The sequence below is a fragment of the Ranitomeya imitator genome, chromosome 2 (assembly GCF_032444005.1).
Source record: "Ranitomeya imitator isolate aRanImi1 chromosome 2, aRanImi1.pri, whole genome shotgun sequence".
Lineage (NCBI taxonomy): Eukaryota > Metazoa > Chordata > Amphibia > Anura > Dendrobatidae > Ranitomeya > Ranitomeya imitator.
This window is the reverse complement of record NC_091283.1, coordinates 472,848,643-472,872,139: the sequence shown is the minus strand read 5'-3', so window position 1 is coordinate 472,872,139 and position 23,497 is coordinate 472,848,643. Positions and strand designations below refer to the sequence as shown.

General features: G+C 42.6%; 1 protein-coding gene across 16 annotated transcripts in view; it reads left to right on the top strand.

Moving 5' to 3' along the window:
• Nucleotides 1-23,497, top strand: part of LIMD2 (LIM domain containing 2) — a 105,764-nt gene that overhangs the window by 65,914 nt on the left and 16,353 nt on the right. For 3 of the 16 annotated variants that reach the window (XM_069751269.1, XM_069751281.1, XM_069751280.1), the window contains exons 1-3: nucleotides 1,102-1,238; nucleotides 22,023-22,098; nucleotides 22,836-22,865. In XM_069751269.1, coding sequence (XP_069607370.1) covers nucleotides 22,057-22,098; nucleotides 22,836-22,865 — 72 coding nt within the window. In that variant the 5' untranslated portion in view covers nucleotides 1,102-1,238; nucleotides 22,023-22,056. Of the gene's footprint in view, nucleotides 1-1,101; nucleotides 1,239-2,247; nucleotides 2,323-6,269; nucleotides 6,410-18,403; nucleotides 18,498-22,022; nucleotides 22,099-22,835; nucleotides 22,866-23,497 lie in introns of those variants that run through there. The other 13 variants (XR_011318359.1, XM_069751282.1, XM_069751274.1 and 10 more) reach the window with 11 other exon arrangements.

Sequence of the window (23,497 nt, the reverse complement as noted above, 5' to 3'; positions counted from 1 at the left end):
GGTGTATCCGTGAAAACACAGGCTATAGAATACGTGCGTGCGGGATTTTTTATTCTTAAGCTTTTTTTCACTACCTTTCCATCAGGAGGCAGCTCAGAGATGTGACATGCATTTTATTTTTTATTCCATCAGGGGTTAAATGAATAGGGAGTGTTTTCCAAGCATTTTTTGAGGTGATTTTTGTGGCTTTTTTTTTTTTTTTCCGAGTGGACAACAATGTCTACCCACAGCCTTAGGGCTTAACAAAAGGAGAACAAGAACCAATCAGTGATGGTGCTCCAGGGGTGCAGATGTAGTGTTATTTGGAGCCCTGGTACCTGTTGAGGCCTAAATACCTCAGAATAAAGGGTCATGGTTATATAGTTAGGTTGTTTTGTTCCGATTGGAGAGCATAAAAAACGGAATGACAGTATGACAGCTGCATATATTTCTATGTAACCGTCACGCTCCGGTCTGGAGATCTGCTGCCAGTCTAAGCATTGCAGACAGATCTCGGTCCGATTTATCTGGCCGACCAACTGCGCCCTAAATGTGGAAACTTTTGCCTCTGGTCTGGATCTGTCTTTTTTTTTTTTAAATATTGGATTTGTTTGTTACATATAGTTTAAAACTGGACATTTGAGCAGAGACTGCGCACCCCAGATAGCGACCTACTCAGCCTAACATTTTTAATCCTGCATCCAAGACGACCCTTCTCGTATGGGCCAGTGGAACTCTTGGAGTTGATATGCCAATTCTCATCATGGATCCAATAGATGTGTAATGACACAGTTCACTTGTGGCATTTTTATCATTGCGACAATCTGGGGCCAATATGTCGCTCAATGACTTCATAGATCATTAAAAAAAATCTTAATAAGGACTCGCATATTGTTTACGGTAATTTAAAGTGATGCATGTCCCCATGCAGAGGGGATGAAAGCCTCCAGCATGTCAAGATCTCATTTTTAGGATAAGGTGACAGAAGGGATAGATAAACTGGACAGGGACAGTGTGGAGGGGAGGAGGACAAGGCTGAGAGGGTCCAATAGAAGAGGAGAAGGAGTATTGAGAAAAAGCAATGGGGGGAGGGTGGCCGGGGATGGAGTGAGAGAGATAATAGGGGAGGAGAGGAAGAGGGGGAGGGTGGAAGGCTGTTGCATGAAACAAGCACACAAAGGACCAGGGTTGTGAAAGAGAGAGAGAAAAACCAAGCCGGGCAGAAGCGGCATCTCAGAGCCAGGGTGGCCAGGAATGAGGTGAGTGCAATGAGCATTGGAAGGAATACACAGTCATTTATCCCCCAAATCACAGGAATATGCCAGCAGAGCGCCATCCGTCACAAGCAATGGGAAAATCGGGCGAGTATCATCACAAGATGCAAACCAGGACTATTCCGGTAACACAGCGAAATCTTATAGGCGTAATCATAAAGCGTGATATATGGCCGGCGAAAAAATGTTTTCAGGGTACGAGGCGTAACAATGAGAATAAGCAAATCTAAGCATCCATCCAGTGGTGGGAGCAAACTTTATTCAGCGACAGATGTGGCAGAGCCCAAATTGTCAACCGTCTGGGGCTAGATCACTATTAAGTTATGTGTCCCCAATGTCTGATCAACTTTGCTGAAGTATATATGGAACGTTCAGCTCTGCTACATCCTCATTATATGTAGGTAGTACGAACCCGGACAAGATCGTGTAGCCAGGTCATCAGCGCAATTTGTATTGTGTTTGCATGTACGCCTCATTGTAACAACACAGATGGTCATAAGTGACAAGGGTGCAGATATATGGTAGCAGCAGATGTCCGCTGTTACACCCTTCACATGGATTTGAATGAAAACCAGGGTCCTTTACTTTCTGCTCTTGCCTTATTACCATGCCAAGGTGGAGGGAGTCTCTGAGTAGACAGTACCATTGTAGTACTATTCTATATATTGCCATCATATGGATATAGTCTCCTGTGTATGTATATATGTGTGATTAATATATATATATATATATATATATACATAATGCATTATAGGTACAGACACATTACTGCAGACCTGATCCAATTTCTTGCAAGCTGGCAATAATAATGATGCTGACTCTCCAGCTGCTCTGTCTAGAGCATAAATATAGAAGGGGTCTGACTATAATGTATACACTGCGCTCGAGCTCCCGCGAGAGGTGGGGAAGTGACGACTTAGGGAGACCATCCCTTTAAGAAGCCAAAACAATGTATATTGGCCAATAGTGTATAATAAGACATAAGAAAAGAACCTCCGTCCTCCAATCCGATCTCTACAGACACGCTTGCAATCATCCATTAGGTCCCCAGTGGTTGCGTCCTGTGCAGGTACTGTATGTCTAATGAAGTATTGATGTGAAAGTTCTGGGTTTTTTACCCCCTCTGGATATTCAGAGATTTCCTACTTCAAGGAAAGCTTGGTGATGAGCAATATTACAGCTCTTCGAGGGTTTGTCATTAGTACAGTTACCAATGATAGATCAGATCATCAGCGATGTCCCCCACCAGTGACCCTAGAACCAGCAGGTTTGGCTTGGGTGAATGTGTTATTTTAGGAATAGATGAGCGTCTGTCAGATACCTGATGCCTCTTATCTCACCAGGTAACAGCACTGAGCAGGGTAAGAGATGACCCGCCACATGCTAAGTTCATTCATTGTGAGAAATTGGAGATTGTAATATTGCCCCAGCACCCTGTCCATCCTTGGTGAATTACACCTACGTATACATGGCTGTCCGATCTGTGTGTTTGAGCTACTTCACACCACAGTATAGCGGGTGTGTTTTCCCTATTTGACGGCTGCAAGTCCTGGCCCTGACAACATGCCTCGAACCTACCGTCCATATATTCCTTTGATGCTCTTAGTTTGGGTCATGGAATACATGATCGAATCGGGACTTGTGACCGTAATGTGGACCAGAAAATATGGCTGCTATATGGTCATATGATTGTCTGTCACTGTCTCCTGCAAATGTCCACGTTTCCAGGTGCTTTCATGGATTACACGTACCCATTACCTATGCCGCTGTGCACTTGCGCCTGTTTTTACAAGGACCGTGTGACTGAGCAACTCGGAGACATTTCCGTTCTTTTTCTGGCAACATGGGTTCGTGAAAAACACGTTCGGCACATGGACATCATCAGTGTACGTACAATCTGTGTGCCATCCGTGTGCTGACCGTGTTTAACATTGTAAAGTATAGGAGAAGCTTTATTATTTCTTTCTTTATCCATACCAGAAAAAACACTGATGGCTGTTAGTAAAAATGGACACACGGACCGTACACTGATGGTAAAAACAGACACACTGAAGGTAAACACGGACCGTACACTGATGGTAAACACGGACACACGCACTGTACACTGATGGTAAAAAACCTACACACTAATGGTAAAAAGGGACACACGGATGACACAGCGATGGTAAACACAGACACTATGATGGTAAAAACGGACACATGAACTGTACACTAATGGTAAAACGGACACATGGACTGTACACTAATGGTAAAACGGACACATGGACCGTATACTGATGGTAAAAACGGACATAGACTGTACACTTATAATCAATTTAATGATCTGTAGTTAATATGTGCTGACAACACTATATAATTCCGTCCGTATCACTAATAGCTTTCAAAAGCAGTGAAACCGAAAAGGCACAAAATTCTCATAATATATAAAATACATCTTTTATTAGACCCATTTTTTAAAAAACCTTTACATATTACAATAAACCAAACTATCTCAGTTGTGAGGGACCCAAGAGGTTACTAATCCCACTAAGCGTAGAATCTTAGCATTATAAACATGTTATTCAAAAAGGGCTGAGTAGTTACATAGTTTCTAATCCCTCTACACAAGTTGTCAATCAAAATAAGGAGGGTAGTAAACCTAACGCCCAACGCACACCAGGCTCCGGACTATTGCCACATAAGTTCCACCTTCAAATATATCCATAAATAAATATTGGGGCTTGCTGCATGCCGTGGCCTTAATAAAAACCAGAGAAAAAATTATATAATGCTATGCTTACATGGCTGTGTGAAGAGTCCCGATCCCTCAACCCCGATGCGCGTTTTGTCCACACTTCTTCAGGGGACGCCCTTAAGAAGATTCTACGCTTAGTGTGATTAGTAACCTCTTGGGTCCCTCACAACTGAGATAGTTTGGTTTATTGTAATATTTAAAGGTTTTTTAACAAATGGGTCTAATAAAAGCTGTATTTTGTATTATGAGAATTTTGTGCTTTTTCGGTTTCACTGCTTTTGAAAGCTATTAGTGATACGGACGGTTTTTCATGTACATGTTTTCTACGGATGTGTGACGGAAGCCTAAAATTCTTTCTCAGCAGAACTTTTTCTTTAACCCTTGATGTTTGTGAAATTTATTATTCTAGTGTCTGAACTTGGACTCCGGTCATAATTTTGTTTCTATGTTCTGAAGGTATGACCTTCAAAATATGTAACCAAGTCCAATATCACTTTCTTTGCTACTGTAACGAGTTAGCCAGTATATCTTGCAGCTCTTCCTGAAAATGCTGGATATCTTTCAGGGAAATTTCCTTCTGCTGCCCATAAGTGTGTTCAGCATTAGAAAAAAACATGGCTTTTCTTTTACAGTGTCATACCTGTACATGAGTTGCGCTTGATATTGAAGCTTGACTGCATTTAAATGAATGGCGTTGAGCTGTAATACCACACACAACCCTTGGTCGGACAAGGTGTTGTTTTTGTCCAAAAGCAGCCATGTTATTCTTAACTTAGTCAACCCCAACAATAGTCTGTCAAACGTACAAGAAATCACTAACTGCACATAATAGATGGTTTGAGAACCATAACAATATATCAACTGAAGTCCTCGAGTCATTTTTATCTGTTGATTTGCTAGAAATCCTTTTTTCTTAGGCTGGTTTCACATGTCCGCCATTCACCATGCAAGTATGGACCAAGATGTTCGGCCTGTCACTGTGTCTGGCTCAATATCCTCAATGCCTATGAGGCTGTTGAGTTTGGGTCTTGAGACCCACAGAATGTTCCGACATTGCGGTTTGTACTCGGACTGTGACTGTTGGTCTGGTGAAACCGGCCTAAGGCTGAGTTCAGACGGACGTATTTCACGGTATATGGACCGCAGTGTCGCATTATGAGGGGTCTTTTAACCCGAACTTACAGCCTCATGCGTCTATGAGGTGGTAGTTCAGGTCAGAAGACCCCCCCGCAATCAGTCCAACCTTTGCCATCTATATTTGAGCTGTGAAATAAGTCCGTCTGAACCTGGTTTTAGTTCTGGTTGTTTCTTGGAAAGTAGGGTGAAGTCACTCATAGTCACCATAACAACTCTCACATGGGATGTTACTCAGTTTTTTCAGTAATTATTTAGTGATGCATCCGTATTTTTAGTAGTCAGTGGTATCTAAGCCATGTTGGTGGTCACCCAGCATAGATTGGATCATTGCTTATTAATGACATGTTTTTGATACAGAGAAAATAATAGTAGGCCTCATGACTAAAAAGCAAGGCAGACATGAAATGGAGCCGTTGCCCATGGTAACAAACAAGATGGCAGCTTTCACTTCTTAAAGTAGATTGTAGTTGGTTGCAATGGCCCCATTTTACATCTGCATTGTTGTTAGATACAGGAACAGAATGTTTTCCTGTCATGATGTTGCTCTTGCTGTGTAATAAGGCAGCTGGGGCCTATCTGTTCAGAGTCCCATGGGAGTCATGTCTTACATAGCTTTTATTAAAGGGGCAATGCTCATAAATGTGCTGTATCACGCAGTGTAAAAAGTTTTTATCCTCGCTGACCTCATAGACCTGGCAAGTCTCACATCGCTTTGTGTAATCAGCAGAACTGTGGTTTATCATCCAGTAATTGATGTGAAGGATAATGTGCTGTGGAGAGACAAGACAGGCAGCAGAGAGCAGAGGTAGTGGTTTGACTGAGGCGCCCGTGCCTGGAGAGGCGCATATGCCCCTCTGTCACATAGGAAGACCCCAGTAGGTGCAATAGTGGGGGCCTGTTATAGATTTTGCATGGGGCCTTGATGGGAGCTTTAAGTTTCACTTTTGGTAATAGACATAGGAGCCAGAAATGAGAAGTCATGAACATCTGGATAAGAAAACAAAATTCTGTCCAGAGGGAGTATAAAATACAGATGGATAAGTTGAACATCAGTCATCTGGCCAACAGTTTGCTTCCCATAAACATATATTCTGCCTAACTGAGCAGGAATCCCAGATATACAAGAGTATTCTTTGTATCTGTAGGTTTGAAGAGGTTCTCGAGCTGTGCAAATCAGTGGCTTTCTCTAGGAATGCTCGATTCCTGAACTGGCCAGTGTAAATAGGTTGACACTTGCCAGAAGAACAAGCAGAATGCTCGTGCTTCAAGTGAAATCATTTTTAGGGTATGTACACAATTATATTTTTTGCCTTGCTTTCTGCAGCGGAAAATGAGCAGAAACTCCACATCTTTTAGGAGGTTTTGAAGAGTTTCCACTCATTTTCTGCTCCAAAAACTTTTTGAAAAACTGTGAACATATCATGTGAAAAAAAATAAAAAAAATATCCTTTAAGTTGCTTTAACCCTAGAACGCATGACGTTAAAAATATACATATTAACGTATTGGGCCCATGCACATAATGAAGAAAAACACACTTAAATAACTTTCACAAGTTTATTTCAAAATTGCTCAATAAAATATGAATAGTGGACAAAATTTTAATTATAATTTTTAACAGAAAACAGCAAAAAATATTTTTTTCCCTAATTTCACACAAAGACATGAAAACACACAAAAACGCATAGAAATCTATAGCAAACTAGCTGCAGCTACATTTTTTTTCTAACTTTCTTTTCTATTATATTAGTCTTCCAAACAATTCTGACATGTTATTTTTTCAGAAGAGTGTTCTCTGCAAACAGTTTCCTTACAAGTGGAACAATATTGCCAGTTTTCCTCTCTGTTTCTTGGACACATGAAACAACGCTTTCGTTTTCTTTCTCCTGGCTCTGGAATAATCTGAAACTGTACGCCACGCCGTTTCATTGCTTCTTTAGTTTGCTTTGGCAATCATTTCAAGTCGCTTCGCTCTATCATGTGAGGCATTACAAGTTCATGACAAAGGTCCTCCAAGAATATGTGTCTCCTGTCCTTCCTCTGTGCATGAAATTCCGGATGAGTTTCTGTATAAATAATGAATGAAGTTAGGGCTGCTGCATCAAGCATATTTGAAAATAGTACTACAGGCCATTGTTTTGTTTGCCTCTTACACGAATATTCTCCCATCGTCTGACTAATGTAGGATTACTGTCCCAAAAAACATTCGTTTTGGATCTTCTGCTTATTACTTCTTGAGGATCCACTAGATTCACTTCTTCATCATCAGAAGAATCACTGGATGAGGATGTTTGATTAGCTGGTGGCAGATATTCTTCAACAGACAAAGATAGTTCACTTTCATCATCGCTTTGAAACATAATCGCTTCAATCTCTTGGTCAGTCAGACACTTGGAGGAAGAGTGTGCCATTGCTGACTAGATGTTAGCAAACTAAAAGAAAAAACAATGAACAGAATCAGGGTTGTCCACTCTTTGATTGTGTGTGACACACTAAGTGTAATGTCCCCCCTTCTTCCTCTCACCCTCACAGCTCTTACCTTTTATACTTTTAGGTGGTGTACAATTCTCTGGATTTTTGTGGCTCACAAGCTCTAGCCTTTGCAAGCTTCTTAGAAACAGAAACTGAAAATGAATCAGGTTTCCTCCCAACAGCTTATCTTATCACAGGTCCTTCAGCAATTAGCTCACAGTGTATACTGTCCTCAGTACTCTATACACAGCTCATTACTGTGTTCTGAAGGACCTGAGTTGATGTCATGGCCTTATCTCTCCCTCCAAAAATCACATGACATCCTCACATGTTATTATCCACACCCTGGCCCCTCCTCCAGCATTACTGAGTACAAATAAAGTAACTTAAGACACAAACACTACTGAGAACATGATAAAAATAGCGGGGGCCTAAAAGACCCCCAATTCGTACAGATATAGTTTTCACCAAACAAGCATTGTTACACCATAATGCCTATGAAAAAAATTATATGAACAACTGGATATTATCAACAACGACATACTTGAGGAATACCTGGAATTTCAAAATTCTAACTAAAGTAATTTTGCAGATAATAGCAAAAATGTAAGCATGGGGGCCTAAAAGTTCACTGTCCCTGCGCTTAGTAACCCGATATTTACCCTGGTTACCAGTGAACACATCGCTGGATCGGCGTCACACACGCCGATTCAGCGATGACAGCGGGTGATCAGCGACCAAAAAAAGGTCCTGACCATTCCCCAACGACCAACGATCTCCCAGCAGGGGCCTGATCGTTGGTCACTGTCACATATAACGATTTCGTTAACGATATCGTTGCTATGTCACAAAAAGCAACTATATCGTCAACGAAATCGTTATGTGTGAAGGTACCTTAAGCTGAACAGACCTTGTTTATGTTGGAGCCAAGGGAAAATGTTATCTCATGTCTATGACCACCTAATCATCAGTAACTTTCAGGGTATGTGCACACGTCAGGATTTCTTGCAGAAATTTTCCTGACAAAAAACATTTCTGCCAGAAATCCGCATGCGTTTTTTTTCGCGTTTTTGGTGCGTTTTTTGTGCATTTTTTCCCAAATGCATAGAATAGCGGGAAAAACGCAGAAAATCTGCAAAATTAATGAACATGCTGCTTTTTTTTTACCGCGATGCGTTTTTTTTCGTGGAAAAAAACGCATCATGTGCACAAAACATGCAGAATGCATTCTAAATGATAGGATGCATAATGTATGCGTTTTTATAGTGTTTTTACCGCGAAAAAAACACGAAAAAACCTGAACGTGCGCACATACCCTCAATTTCTTTTCTGTCCTGTTCTTTTGTTCCAACTAGATAAGTGGTGCCTGAGTTTGCATTTGATCACCTGCTCATCTCCATGACCCTCATGCACCATAGATAAAAGTTTGCCAACAATCTAATGTGTATGGAGGCTTTCTTTATTTTCCCTTAGGCTAGGTTCACATTGCGTTAGTGCAGTCCGTTTAGCCCATACGCTAACGAACTGCGTTAACGCAATGTCCAAAAATGGATCGCGTTTAGCGCAGATGCCCGATCTGCGCTAGTGAGAACGGACCCAAAAACACTGCAGACAGCGTTCGAGGTCCGTCACAAAATAACAGAGCATCGCTAATGCATGCCAAAAATGGCATGCGTTACATACATTGTGGTCAATAGGTGCGCTAACGGATCCGTTACATTGCGTTAGTGGTGCTATGTAGCAGATTCCGTTAGCGGATACCCACTAACGCAATGTGAATCTAGCCTTAGGTAAGAACTTACAGATGTAATACAGGCCATTTGTATGCTTGTGTGAACCATCCTTAAAGGGGTTGTCACGCGAACAAAGTGCATTTTAATGAATAGATACTATAATAATAATAATAGGTTCCTTAATTGGATGTGTTAAAAAAGTTTCTGTTGAGATATTCTTTTACATGTGTCCCTGCTATGTACTGTTATTTACTGTGTCCGACCATGTAGAGCTGCTCTAGTTCATGGTCGGCACGTACCACACCTCCTGCCTAGAGGGGGGCGTAATGCATAATTAACTTATGATAAGTTGAGTATATAGATGAAACACCAGGGACTCACATCTGTTTTTTGTGTGAGTTAACACATTTCCTTGTTTGTTTTATCACAGGAGTGAATGTTTCTGCTGTGTCACCAGCACTGTCAGTTCAGCATAAATAAAGGCAGTGACATAAAAGCTAAGCAGCCACAGGAGGTACTAAGTCACTAACTTTATTTAAGATTAGCTTAGATGGCTATAGACATGGCAGAAACACTCGCTCCTGTGATAAAACAGGCAGGGATATACATTACCTCAGAAAGCAGCAGCTGTGAGCTCCTCCTTTTTCACTTGTATACTCCCTTATCATAAGTCAGTAATGCTTCCCCCTGGCCAGGAGCTGTTTTATGGTGCCAACCATGAACTGGAGAAGCTCAGCATGGTCAGTCACTGCCATTACATAGCACGGAAACATTAATAAGATTATCTCCGCACAAAAACAATTGTTTAACACATTCAGTTGTGGAACGTATTATTATTTAATGATCTATTGATTAAAATGTACTTTGTTAATTGATTAAGTCTATAATTAGAGGAAAAACAGTCTACGACCCTCCAGAAACCGCACCGCTCCTGTCTCTAGGCCGTGCCTGGTATTCTAGTTCATCCCCATTCAAGTAAGTGCAATTCCAGATTTCCCAAGTGTAGATCTTGATCAAATGGATGAAAAAATACAGACACAAATTATTTTCAATCATCTGTACAAGGCAAAAAAAATTCTTCAAGGAGCCTTTCAGATATGTTTTCTTTGTAAGAAAGCCAAAGAGACAGGAAATCTAGGAACACATTTTCACAAGGTCAGCTGGTCAGGAGAGGCAGATTAACAAGCAGAAAAAGAGACATACGGCCAGAAAGACAAAAGGGAATGCTGCCATCCAGAAGAACAGATCATCTAGATTTCAGATGTAGCAAATGAGATGTTCCAGTAAAATTAGTGCACGGCTTCAGGAATACATTACTTTAATGAGAATGCACTGGGGAATAGGGCTGGCATGTGTCTCGTCCAACCTCTAATGTGATGTTCTGGAGATCTGAAGCCTAAGCAGATCCCCGGTGATAGAAAGAGATACTCATACATAATTCATAAGAAGAACAATATTTGATGTGGATCATGAGCCTTAATGTCCTGCTTGTGGCCGAGGTGGTATACAGTCTACACCACCATCAATTGTTATTAAAGGTGAGCTCCACTACGGTCTGTTCAGACTTATATCGTCATTATTAATCTAGATTCTAATTAATTATCCTCATCTTTAGGCCTCTTTGCCTTTTAGGAGAATTTTTGTTTTTTGCCCGCATAAACTATAGAATCAACCGGCAAACAAGCTTTTTTCTTTGTGTGTCGGGTGATTGACGGCATGTGATAATCCGGAGTAAGCGTTCCTACAAATTCTCGTTCTCCGATTACTACTCTTAACTGCACCATAATTACAGACTTATTTTGTATTTGTATACAATCAAGGGGAAAGTATAGGTACCAGAAATATTGCACAGAAATATATACTTGCCATAAGCCATACCCTCTAACAGGCCCATCACATAGACCCCCGAGGAGATATGATTTTTAGAAATTATCATTTTAGGGGGCAAATTTGGTTGCAAGCAGCAAACTTTGCAATGCTATTTTCATATAATATTGGTACATCTGTTACTTCATTTTGAGCAATATTTTACAAATTGACAAGGTCTTAATAAAGCTCCCCCTATTATACCAAGTAATACGTTAGTAAGTAATCTTAAAAGGTTTGGTGTGCAGACCCATCGGAGGCTGGGCTTCTGGAAAGTCAGCATTTTGTAATCCCTTTTCGATGAGCAGAGACATCAGATCAGGAAACAAACAAGCCGATCTTTCCGAACATGTAGCAGTTCACTACGGGAGGGAAAGGGGAGCTGCGGCACCCGTTCTTGTATTTTGTTTTATTGGTTTTAATACAGGACATCTAAAAAGGAGCTTTTATGAAGGAACCAACCACAAAGCTTTCAATTATAGAAGCCAAATAAGGCTGAAGTTTACAATTTATAGGACAATGAGAATGATCTTCCAAAGCTTCATTTCCATACCTTTTATTTAAAGGGCGAAAAATCCAATATTTCCATGTGATCAGGCCGCACCCAATAAATAATGCTGGGGGTTGCTCAGAAAAGACAAAGTTAATATCTTGCATGATCATTGGCGATTTCTGTTTCTGGGACTACAGGGTGACCAGCAATATGGCTACAAATGTGGTTGTCATCCCTCCTGTCCAGACTGCGGATTGGACGACGTTCTTAGAGATATAGTGAAACAGTTGTGACTATGAAATTACTAAATGTATTGGAATTACCGTATTTAAAGGGAATTGATCAGCCCAAACGGACGGTATAAATTAAGTACATAGCCTTGTAGGAGATATAACCCCTGTAAAGATGTAATCTTTTATGTTCTAACTGCTGCCATCGTTCTGCAGAAAGTGAAAATTATTAAAATATGCTAATTAGTGTCCTTGCTGCTTTTGCATGTCCCGCCTTCCTTACTGATGATTGACAGCACTGGCTTGCCTGAGCTTTCTCCGCACACAGTGCTCTCTCCAGGCAAATCAGCGCTGTCAACCCTAAAACAAATCTGTAATCTCATTAAAAAAAAAGACTTGACATTCTCTTGATGAGCTTCAAGAGGTAGTCACCGGGAATGGTCTTCCAACAATCTTGAAGGAGTTGCCAGAGATGCTTAGCACTTGTTGGCCCTTTTGCCTTCACTCTGCGGTCCAGCTCACCCCAAACCATCTCGATTGGGTTCAGGTCTGGTGACTGTGGAGGCCAGGTCGTCTGGCGTAGCACCCATCACTCTCCTTCTTGGTCAAATAGCCCTTACATAGCCTGGAGGTGTGTTTGGGGTCATTGTCCTGTTGAAAAATTAATGATGGTCCAACTAAACGCAAACCGGATGGAATAGCATGTCGCTGCAAGATGCTGTGGTAGCCATGCTGGTTCAGTATGCCTTCAATTTTGAATAAATCCCCAACAGTGTCACCAGCAAAGCACCCCCACACCATCACACCTCCTGCTCCATGCTTCACGGTGGGAACCAGGCATATAGAGTCCATCCGTTCACCTTTTTTGTGTCGCACAAAGACATGGTGATTGGAACCAAAGATCTCAAATTTGGACTCAACAGACCAAAGCACAAATTTCCACTGGTCTAATGTCCATTCCTTCCAGCTATTTTACCATGAAGGCCTGCTGCACAAAGTCTCCTCTTAACAGTTGTTGTAGAGATGTGTCTGCTGCTAGAACTCTGTGTGGCATTGACCTGGTCTCTAATCTGAGCTGCTGTTAACCTGCAATTTCTGAGGCTCGTGATTTCGATAAACTTATCCTCAGAAGCAGAAGTGACTCTTGTTCTTCCTTTCCTGGGGTGGTCCTCATGTGATCCAGTTTTTTTGCAGCGCTTGATGGTTTTTGCCACTGCACTTGGGGACACTTTCAAAGTTTTCCCAATTTTTCGGACTGACTGACCTTCATTTCTTAAAGTAATGATGGCCACTTGTTTTTCTTTACTTAGTTGCTTTTTTCTTGCCATAATACAAATTCTAACAGTCTATTCAGTAGGACTATCAGCTGTGTATCTACCAGACTTCTGCACAGCACAACTGATGGTCCCAACCCCATGTATAAGGCAAAATATCCTACTTATTAAACCTGACAGGGCACACCTGTGAAGTGAAAACCATTCCCGGTGACTACCTCTTGAAGCTCATCAAGAGAATGCCAAGAGTGTGCAAAGCAGTCATCAAAGCAAAAGGTGACTACTTTGAAGAACCTAGAATATAAGACATAATTTAAGTTGTTTCACACTTTTTTGTTAAGTATATAATTCCACATGTGTTAATTCATAGTTTTGATGCCTTCAGTGTGAATGTACAATTTTCATAATCATGACAATACAGAAAAATCTTTAAATGAGGTGTGTCCAAACTTTTGGTCTGTACTGTATGTATGTGTGTATATATATATATATATATATATATATATACACAGACAGACAGCTCAAAAGGCTAGAGGGAACACTAAAATCCCACATCTTAGATATCACTAAATGAAATATTCCAGTTGTAAATCTTAATTAATTACATAGTGGAATGTGTTAAGAACAATAAAACCTAAAAATTATCAATGTAAATCACAACTAATATCCCACGGAGGTCTGGAGTTGGAATGATGCTCAAAATCAAAGTGGAAAATTAAGTTACAGGCTGATGCAACTTCAGTGGAAATGCCCCAAGACAAGGAAATAATGCTCAGTAGTGTATGTGGCCTGTTGTGAATTCAGCTTTTGGGCTCCCTCCGGTGGTTGTAGAGGGTAATGCAGTTGTGCCTGGATTGCAGGAGTGGACATGTGTATCTACTAATTGCAGGACTGACTGGGGTATATAGCTTTGCAGGATCCTTTAGTCAGTGCCAGTTGTCCATTATTCTTGAAGGATTCACTTCCCTGCTGGTCTTTCCAGTTTGCTGTGTTTTTCTACAAACATAAGTCCTGGCTTTGTTTTTGCTGTCCACCTGCAGTGGACCGTATAGTTCTGTGCATTTTCATGTTTTTGTCTTGTCCAGCTTGGTCTGTGAAGGATTTTTTGCAGCCAAGCTATTTCTCTGGAGATGCAGATAAAGACACATGTCTTTAGTCAGATGTGGTGATCCGTATTTTCTGCGGTGGATATTTTCTAGTGTTTTTATACTGACCGCATAGTACTCTGTTCTATCCTTTCTTTTTAGCTAGTATGGCCTCCTATGCTAAAATCTGATTTCATATCTGCGTATGTTATTTCCCTCTCCTCTCACAGTCAATATTTGTGGGGGGCTATCTATCCTTTGGGGATTTTCTCTGAGGCAAGATAGGTTTCCTGTTTCTGTCTTTAGGGGTAGTTAGATCTTAGGCTGTACCGAGGGGTATAGGGAGTGTTAGGTACCCCCCACGGCTGCTTTTAGTTGCGCTGCTAGGTTCAGGGTTTGCGGTCAGTACAGGGACCACCTTCTCCAGAGTACGTCTCATGCTGCTCCAAGGCCACCAGATCATAACAGTGGCCTGCACGTGCCTGTATGACCTCCCTACAATGCTTGGGCATGCTCCTGATGAGGCAGCGGATGGTCTCCTGAGGGATCTCTTCCCAGACCTGGACTAAAGCATCCGCCAACTCCTGGACAGTCTGTGGTGCAACGTGATGTTGGTGGATGGTGCGAGACATGATGTCCCAGATGTGTTCAATCGGATTCAGGTCTGGGGAATGGGCGGGCCAGTCCATAGCTTCAATGCCTTCATCTTGCAGGAACTGCTGACACACTCCAGCCACATGAGGTCTTGCATTGTCCTGCATTAGGAAGAACCCAGGGCCAACCGCACCAGCATATGGTCTCACAAGGGGTCTGAGGATCTCATCTCGGTACCTAATGGCAGTCAGGCTACCTCTGGCAAGCACATGGAGGGTTGTGCAGCCCTCCAAAGAAATGCCACCCCACACCATTACTGACCCACTGCCAAACTGGTCATGCTGAAGGATGTTGCAGGCAGCAGATCGCTCTCCACGGCTTCTCCAGACTCTGTCACGTCTGTCACATGGGCTCAGTGTGAACCTGCTTTCATCTGTGAAGAGCATAGGATGCAAGTGGCAAATTTGCCAATCCTGGTGTTCTGTGGCAATTGCCAAGCCTCCTGCACAGTGTTGGGCTGTGAGCACATTTCTCATCTGTGGACGTCAGGCACTTAGACCATCCTCATGGAGTCGGTTTCTATCCGTTTGTGCAGACACATGCACATTTTTGGGCTGCTGGAGGTCATTTTGCAGGGCTGTGGCAGTGCTCCTCCTGTGCATCCTTGCACAAAGGCTGAGGTAGCGGTCCTGCTGCTGGGTTGTTGCGCTCCTATGGCCCCCTCCACATCTCCTGGTGTACTGGACTGTCTCCTGGTAGCACCTCCAGCCTCTGGACACTACGCTGACAGACTTAGCAAACCTTGCCATAGCTCGCATTGATGTGCCATCCTGGATGAGCTGCACTACCTGAGCCACTTGTGTGGGTTGTAAAGTCCATCTCATGCTACCACGAGTGTGAAAGCACAACCAACATTCAAGAGTGACCAAAACATCAGCCAGAAAGCATTGGTACTGAGATGTGGTCTGTGCTCCCCACCTGCAGAACCACTCCTTTATTGAGTGTGCCTTGATATTTGCCAATAATTTCCACCTGTTGTCTATTCCATTTGCACAACTGCATGCAAAATTGATTGTCAAACAGTGTTGCTTCCTGAGTGGACAGTTTGATTTCACAGAAGTTTTATTTACGTGGAGTTATATTCTGTTGTTTAAGTGTTCCCTTTATTTTTTTGCGCAGTGTATATATGGAGCGCCCCTGTGGGCAGTGGGGTACTCGGTACCGGGTCCTTCGGTCCTCAAGGGGAATGTCACAGTGGCTGACCCGGTCCGTGGCCCTCGGGAGGTCCGTTGTAAAAAAGGGAAAGATCTATAAAGGGAATGTTCGTGACGCCACCTGTGGTGTTCGGTCAGGGTGACCGACGCTGCTTTAAGGGGTCCGCTGAGGTGATGTTATGGCAGCTAGATGGTATACCTTCCCACTCGTGAAGTGTATCCCCAGGGCTTCCCAGTGTGTAGATGATGGATGGAGAGAGGCGCAGTGAAGAACGAGAACACTAGGTTGCAGTCTTTTTACCTTTTACTGAAGGCTTCAGCATCCACAGTCCAGAGCACAGACCACGGGGCAGGCAGAGTCCGGCCGGTTTGGAGGCAAGTCCTGAGTCCCCTTATCCAGGTAGAAATCAGTAGCCTTCCTCTAGCGCCGTGTGTTGTAGTACGTTACTGCTAAGCTTCTCATAAGGTCCTCACAACTGTTGAAGATGTTATCGGTGTGATGTCTCTCTCTGTCCCCCAGATGGATAGGACAAACCCGTATGACCGGTGGCTTGAGGCTTTTTACAGGGACTCTATCATGCCCCAGCCTCTCGTGGGTGCCACCTTGCCTCCTCGGTATAGGGCGGACAGGTAACGTGAAATTAGCTGTCCTGCCTGTCTCTGGAGCAAGGCATAAAGGACTGTTGCTCCCTCGGTGTTCCGACTACAGGGATCTTGCGCCTCAGAAGGAGGCAGCCTGTGCAGGGCAGAACTCCTCTGATATCCACTCCTTTGCTACGACTTCTTCACCCTCTCTACAATACAGTTCTCTTTCCGTGTCTTTTTCTGGGAGGCTGCAGCACTCAGGGCAGGCACAGATCCATGTTCTTCGGTCTCTGCCTCTGACAGGATCCCACCCTTGTCAGGGACCAACTACCTGAGCAAAGCTCAGCCAACAACTGCCTAACTTCCTATCCAGGCAACCAGTTTTACCTAAGTGTGAAGAGTGCCCTAATAAATAGGAGCATAGCTCCGTCTGGTGGCCTGGAGTGTGAAATGTGTTGTATGTTTGTAATACCTGGATTCAGTTGTCTTTCATTGCCTCCAAACATAACACCACTCCCCCCTAGAGGAGAATGATATTACTGCAACGACCAGGACCCTGGGGTGCTGCATATACATATTGATAGATGTATACTTACTATAGATGGTTATACCCATCAGATAGGTGTCAGCCGAACAGTTTATTGTGTATGGCCAGCTGGAAAAGATTTTGAAGGTTTTCAGTTAGTGAGCGAACAATTATTTTACCCTACAGATGCACACTTGACAAGTATTTTGATTGTCGATAGGGAAGACAAGCATCTGCTAGACACCTCGGGTGAGAGCTTAACTCTTCTGTAAGAAAAGGACCGGATGCTGAAAATCTACTTGTCCAATCCATCATCTGCTTGGGTAGAGTTGCGAGACCCTTATACTCTTATATTAGATGGTTGCCTGGTACCTCCAAAATTGACGTTTTAAGTCTACGCTAATCTAATGTGTGTTGCGTTATACTACGTAAATATCAATCTAATGTCTTGTTGGCTTTAGAGAGTATACTCCTATGTCCATGGACTTTCTTTGTTTTCTCGATTTTCATTTGTTCTCCTGTTAGGCTACGTTCACACTAGCGTTATGCTAGTTTGCGTCGGGTTTGCGTCGGGCGACGCATGCGTCATGCGCCCCTATATTTAACATGGGGGACGCATGCGTTTTTGTTTGTTGCGTTGTGCGACGCATGCGTCTTTTTTGCCGCAAGCGTCGGACCAAGAAAACGCAACAAGTTGCATTTTTCTTACGTCCAAATTTCGGCAAAAAACGACGCATGCGTCGCAAAACGCAGCGTTTTTGCGTGCGTTTTGGTGCGTTTTTATTTGCGTTGTGCGTTGCGTCGCCGACGCAGCGGCGCACAATGCAAATGTGAACGTAGCCTTACTATTTTTTAAGTTTGCTACTTCCCAATGGCATTTGTACTATAGAGGCAGCCCAGCCCATCTAGCTGTCCCTGGAAGGAGCTCAATCCAGGTTGGGTTTGTCCTCATTTTTCTGGGTTGTCGGAACCTGTAAGGTATATTATCTTCACAAAATATACCGAAAATAAATGAACCAGAGATGGTGGCAGCAGATCCTTCCATCACGAGTGGTTAGATATGGTGGTGTCAGGCAGCACCTGAAAGGGGCCATACTTTGATCTTGTTGGGATATTGCCTCTGTGCACACAGTACTTCCATACTTCCAGGAAGTGCAATTGTGTCTGATGTGTGCATCCTGTGTGTGCAACAAGGGAGGCGACTTATACACTCAGATGTACAAAGGGTGGGGAAATGTCTGTTCTTCAAAACCTCAAACCTCCCTGTTAGGAGAGCTGCTCTTCAGCCTGGAGACCTGCAGCAGTAAGTCCCTTTTATTACATCTCACTTCCTATCCTTCCTTTGCATCCCCTGCTTATTGTTATTTGCTGCTTTTCCCATTTCTTCCCAGTCTGGTTCTTGCTGCCAGTGGGTGGTTGAGTTCTGTGCACATCACAAGCTATTTATACACGTGAGAAGAACATGCCATCTGGGCACATTCAGGGATCTTCTATGAGGATGGCATTTTTGCTCTTTATAGGGAATCATTGCAATAGTGACAGCAGGCGTTAGTCAGATCTGCATCTGTTAGGTGAGCACGGAGATTGCGAGTTCTTGGGGCCATGGTTCCATAGTAAATGAATGAACATCTCTGTCTAATCCTCAGTACAGTGGGCATCTCAAAGATCTCCACCTGGGGATCAACCTGCAAAGAGAAATAAACTAGAAACAAGTAGCTGCCATGTTGTGTTCCCTGAGGATTATATGTTGTCTGCCTGATAGATGTCCTAATACATAATGACATCCCTGGTGTAGGGCAGTCTGCAAGGAAAGTCCTAAACCACCCAGCCGCTCCCATCACATGTAAGTACATGGGAGCACATACATATCGTACTGGTATCAAGAATACCATAATTAATTTTGCATTTCGTCTTTCTCATAAATCATGTTATGATTTGTTTATTAAGATTTATCTCATTGCACAGCATGGGAAAAAAGCAAAAAAATGTTTTTTATTATTTTTTATTTATTTTCGAACATTATGTTTTGAACAGTTTTATAAAAATAAAAAAATAATCAACAAATATCAGCCAACAAAAAGATAGACATATGAGCAGCGAGGTACTCTGTAATTGTGAGACAGGAGTTTATGCTTTAGGCTTTGTGGGAATGGCTTCCATATGTGCGGAGAAGATTCCACGCTCTGACCAAACATGTCTGAAATGACCGACAGCCCTGTGGGAAAATCATGAGAACTGTTTAAAAAGAAAAAAAAAAAGCCTTTGAGGCAGATGTCATGCATTTACCATGACAGATATTTGCTGCCTTAAATGGCTATCCTCCAGTAAATCCAGTGGAGATTTTTGCAAAACCGTTTGTGTGTATGTATGTGTAATATATACAGTGGGTGCAGAAAGTATTCAGACCCCTTTAAATTTGTCACTTTTTTTCATTGCAGCCATTTAGTAAATTCAAAAAAGCTTATTTTTTTCTCATTAATGTACACTCTGCACCCCATCTTGACTGAAAAAAAAACAGAAATGTAGACATTTTTGAAAATTTATTAAAAAAGAAAAACTGAAATATCACATGGTCATAAGTATTCAGACCCTTTGCTCAGTATTGAGTAGAAGCACCCTTTTCAGCTAGTATAGCTTTGAGTCTTCTTGGAAATGATGCAACAAGTTTTTCACACCTGGATTTGGGGATCCTTTACCATTCTTCCTTGCAGATCCTCTCCAGTTCCTTCAGGTTGGATGGTGAATGTTGGTGGACAGCCATTTTCAGGTCTCTCCAGAGATGCTCAATTGGGTTTAGGTCAGGGCTCTGGCTGGACCAGTCAAGAATGGTCACAGAGTTGTTCTGAAGTCACTCCTGTTATTTTAGCTGTGTGCTTAGAGTCATTGTCTTATCGGAAGGTGAACCTTTGGCCAAGTCTGAGGTCCAGAGCACTCTGGAAGAGGTTTTCATCCAGGATATCTCTGCACTTGGCCGCATTCATGTTTCCTTCAATGACAACCAGTCATCCTGTCCCTGCAGCTGAAAAACACTTCCATAGCGTGATGCTGCCACCACCATGTTTCACTGTTGGGATTGTATTGTGCAGGTGATGAGCAGTGCCTGGTTTTCTCCACACATACCGCTTAGAATTATCAACAAAAGTTTGATCTTCGTCTCATCAGACCAGAGAATCTTATTTCTCATAGTCTGGGAGTCCTTCATGTGTTTTTTAGCAAACACTATGCGGGCTTTCATATGTCTTGCACTGATGAGAGGCTTCCATCGGGTCACTCTGCCATAAAGGCTGCGGTGATAGTTAACTTTGTGGAACTTTCTCCCATCTCCCTACTGCATCTGTGGAGCTCAGCCACAGTGATCTTGGTGTTCTTCTTTACCTCTCTCTCACCAAGGCTCTTCTCCCATGATTGCTTAGTTTGGCTGGACGGCTAGGTCTAGGAAGACTTCTGGTTGTCCCAAACTTCTTCCATTTAAGGAATATGGAGGACACTGTGCTCTTAGGAACCTTGAGTACTGCAGAAATTATTTTGAAACCTTGGCCAGATCTGTGCCTTGCCACAATTCTGTCTCTGAGCTCCTTGGCCAGTTCCTTTGACCTTATGATTCTCATTTGGTCTGACATGCACTGTGAGCTGTGAGGTCTTATATAGACAGGTGTGTGCCTTTCCAAATCAAGTCTTATCAGTTTAATTAAACACAGCTGGACTCCAATGAAGGAGTAGAACCATCTCAAGGAAGATCACAAGGAAATGGACAGCATATGACTTAAATATGAGTGTCTGAGCAAAAGGTCTGAATACTTATGACCATGTGATATTTCAGGGTTTGGTTTTAATAAATTTGCTAAAATTTCTACATTTCAGTTTTTTTTTCAGTCAAGATGGGGTTCAGAGAGTACATTAATGTGAAAAAATGAACTTTTTTGAATTTACCAAATGGCTGCAATGAAACAAAGAGTGAAAAATTTAAAAGGGTCTGAATACTATCCGTACCCACTGTACGTGTGCGTGTGTGTATGTGTGTGTAATATATACCTGTGTGTATGCATGTGTGTTATATATGTAATAGACTTCTTGGTCTCGTGCGCATGGTAGTTATCACTTTTTGCATCTGGAAGAAATTTTAGCTCCAGTCCGTGCCAACAAGTGCAGGGTTGTGGGAGAGGGGGAGATTTTAATCTAGAATTGAATACCTCTTTAAAATGCAACCCGGGACGAGGAGGGCAGCGCAGATCTTCCACATGTCTGCTCTATAGAGTACATGTTTATAAGTACAAGAGAATGGTGCAATCTGTCAGGAAATAGCAAAAGCCACAGGGTGACGGGAAATGACAGAGGTGACTTTGACAAGCTGCATTAACTCCTTCATGCTCTTTCAGCCACAACATCTGCTAGGAGAAGGTAGAAATTGTTCTCCCTGGGGTTACATGCCTTGTGCTTAGAGGAAAGTAAAATAGAATTCTGTCTAATGGTTTTAATTGTCAGAATCTCAGGTCCTTCAATCCCAACGTCTTATATTTAGTCCACCCTGTTTGATCTATGTGGCATATAGCAATCAAGTGGAGCTGTCATGAGCCACCTTGGAGCCTTCATAAGATCTACTCTATCTGATAGCATGTGATGTAGAAGAGGGAGGCTTTGATGTGTAGACCCCATAAAGGTAAAACAGAACATTGGGCCACAAAGTTATGTAAGGTTTGATTTCAGGGGTGAAGGGAATACCTAACCCAAATATTCTATTGATTTATAGTACATATGAACATTGGTCTTTTAGATGGCTTCCTTTATGTGATGGGTTTAAAGGCTTTTTCTTTTTATGTTTTATTTACAGATGAGAAATAAGTAAACCAGAGAAATCCAGAGAGATGTTTCAGGCTAAAATTCCCACCACAGCGGCCACAAACCATGTAAGTCCAGTCCATCCATGTACTGCAGCCCGCCTGTCATTTATTGTACCGTGATTGTGTAGAAACCGCTAAGGAATGACAGAAAGCTTAGGCCTCAAACACAGAACGGATTGTGGAAAACCTGAATGTGCAGGGGTCCACAGAAATTGCTTGTGAACAGACCTCTATTCTTCTGTTCCTACATCCCGTCACATTTCAAGGTATTAAGAAAAAAAACTAAAACATTTCCATATGTATCCAAAGAGTTGGGCATTTTCTACCCCATCCAGTGCAAATGCATGGGAGGTAACAAGGGATGGGGCTCAGTACGGTTTGTCTGGCTGGAAAGCAGAAACCTCTCCTTATTGTCTATACCCTCTGCCTGCAATAGTGACCACTAGAATCCAGAAAACAATCCTTGCAGGACACTACTGACATGGTCTGTGGACCAGACCGAAGCCAACCACAACCTCCTACCTGCTGGCTTCCCTCTTATTAGTAGTTACGATGTCACGCTGGGATGATGACTGCACGCCTAGCCTACCGTAATCAGAAGAGGCACTGGGGATACTGGCACATTGGCGGAAGAGGCATCCCGACCTGGCCTCTGGACCGGGGTCTTGGAAATCTTTTTGCTCAACTCTAGGGGCCACCACTGTCTAAGCCAATCACCAGCCAAAGATTGTAGGGGGTCAGGAGGAGATGCACCCCTCTTTCTTCCACTGGGTTTCTATAAGATTGTTTGTTTGTTTCAGCAGATTGCACAAAGTCTTGCAGGCTGGCAAACAGTTAAGTATTTTCTTTATTGCTGTCTTTTCTTATTCTTTTCTAGGTCTAGTACCTTCTTAAAGTGAATGTCCACCACTGAGCACAATTTTATAGGTTGGGAATTATGTGACTAACTTCACAGTATATCTATAATATATCAGAACTCCCAATCCACAGCTCACTAATACTTAAAGCTAGATGATATATTTCTGGATACAGTCAGCATCCACTAGGGGAAGTTTACTCAGTATATACATTAAAAGGGGCTTTCTAGGCAAAAACGAAAAGTCTGCTTTCATTCTGTGATTGCAGGCTGCCAAATCGTGACAGTGTATTTCTGTATTCGCAGTGCGAGTGGGCAGCCACGTGACCGTATGTTTGATATTTGCATAATTGCAGACTAGATTTTCTTCCACTTCTCTCAATGTTGAGAGAAGTGCCTAAGACTCTGCATGGGACCGCAGTTATGCAAATCTCATATGCGCACATGACCGCCCACTCGCACTGCGATTATAGAGGAATTGTGACAGTGTGCGCATTGCATACTGTCATGATTTGGCAGTGTGCAGTCACACAGATCCGAAAAAAAAAACTCAAACCAATGTTATAATATGGGGCAGTGTGGATCTGCAATTTTTCCTCATGCTGATTC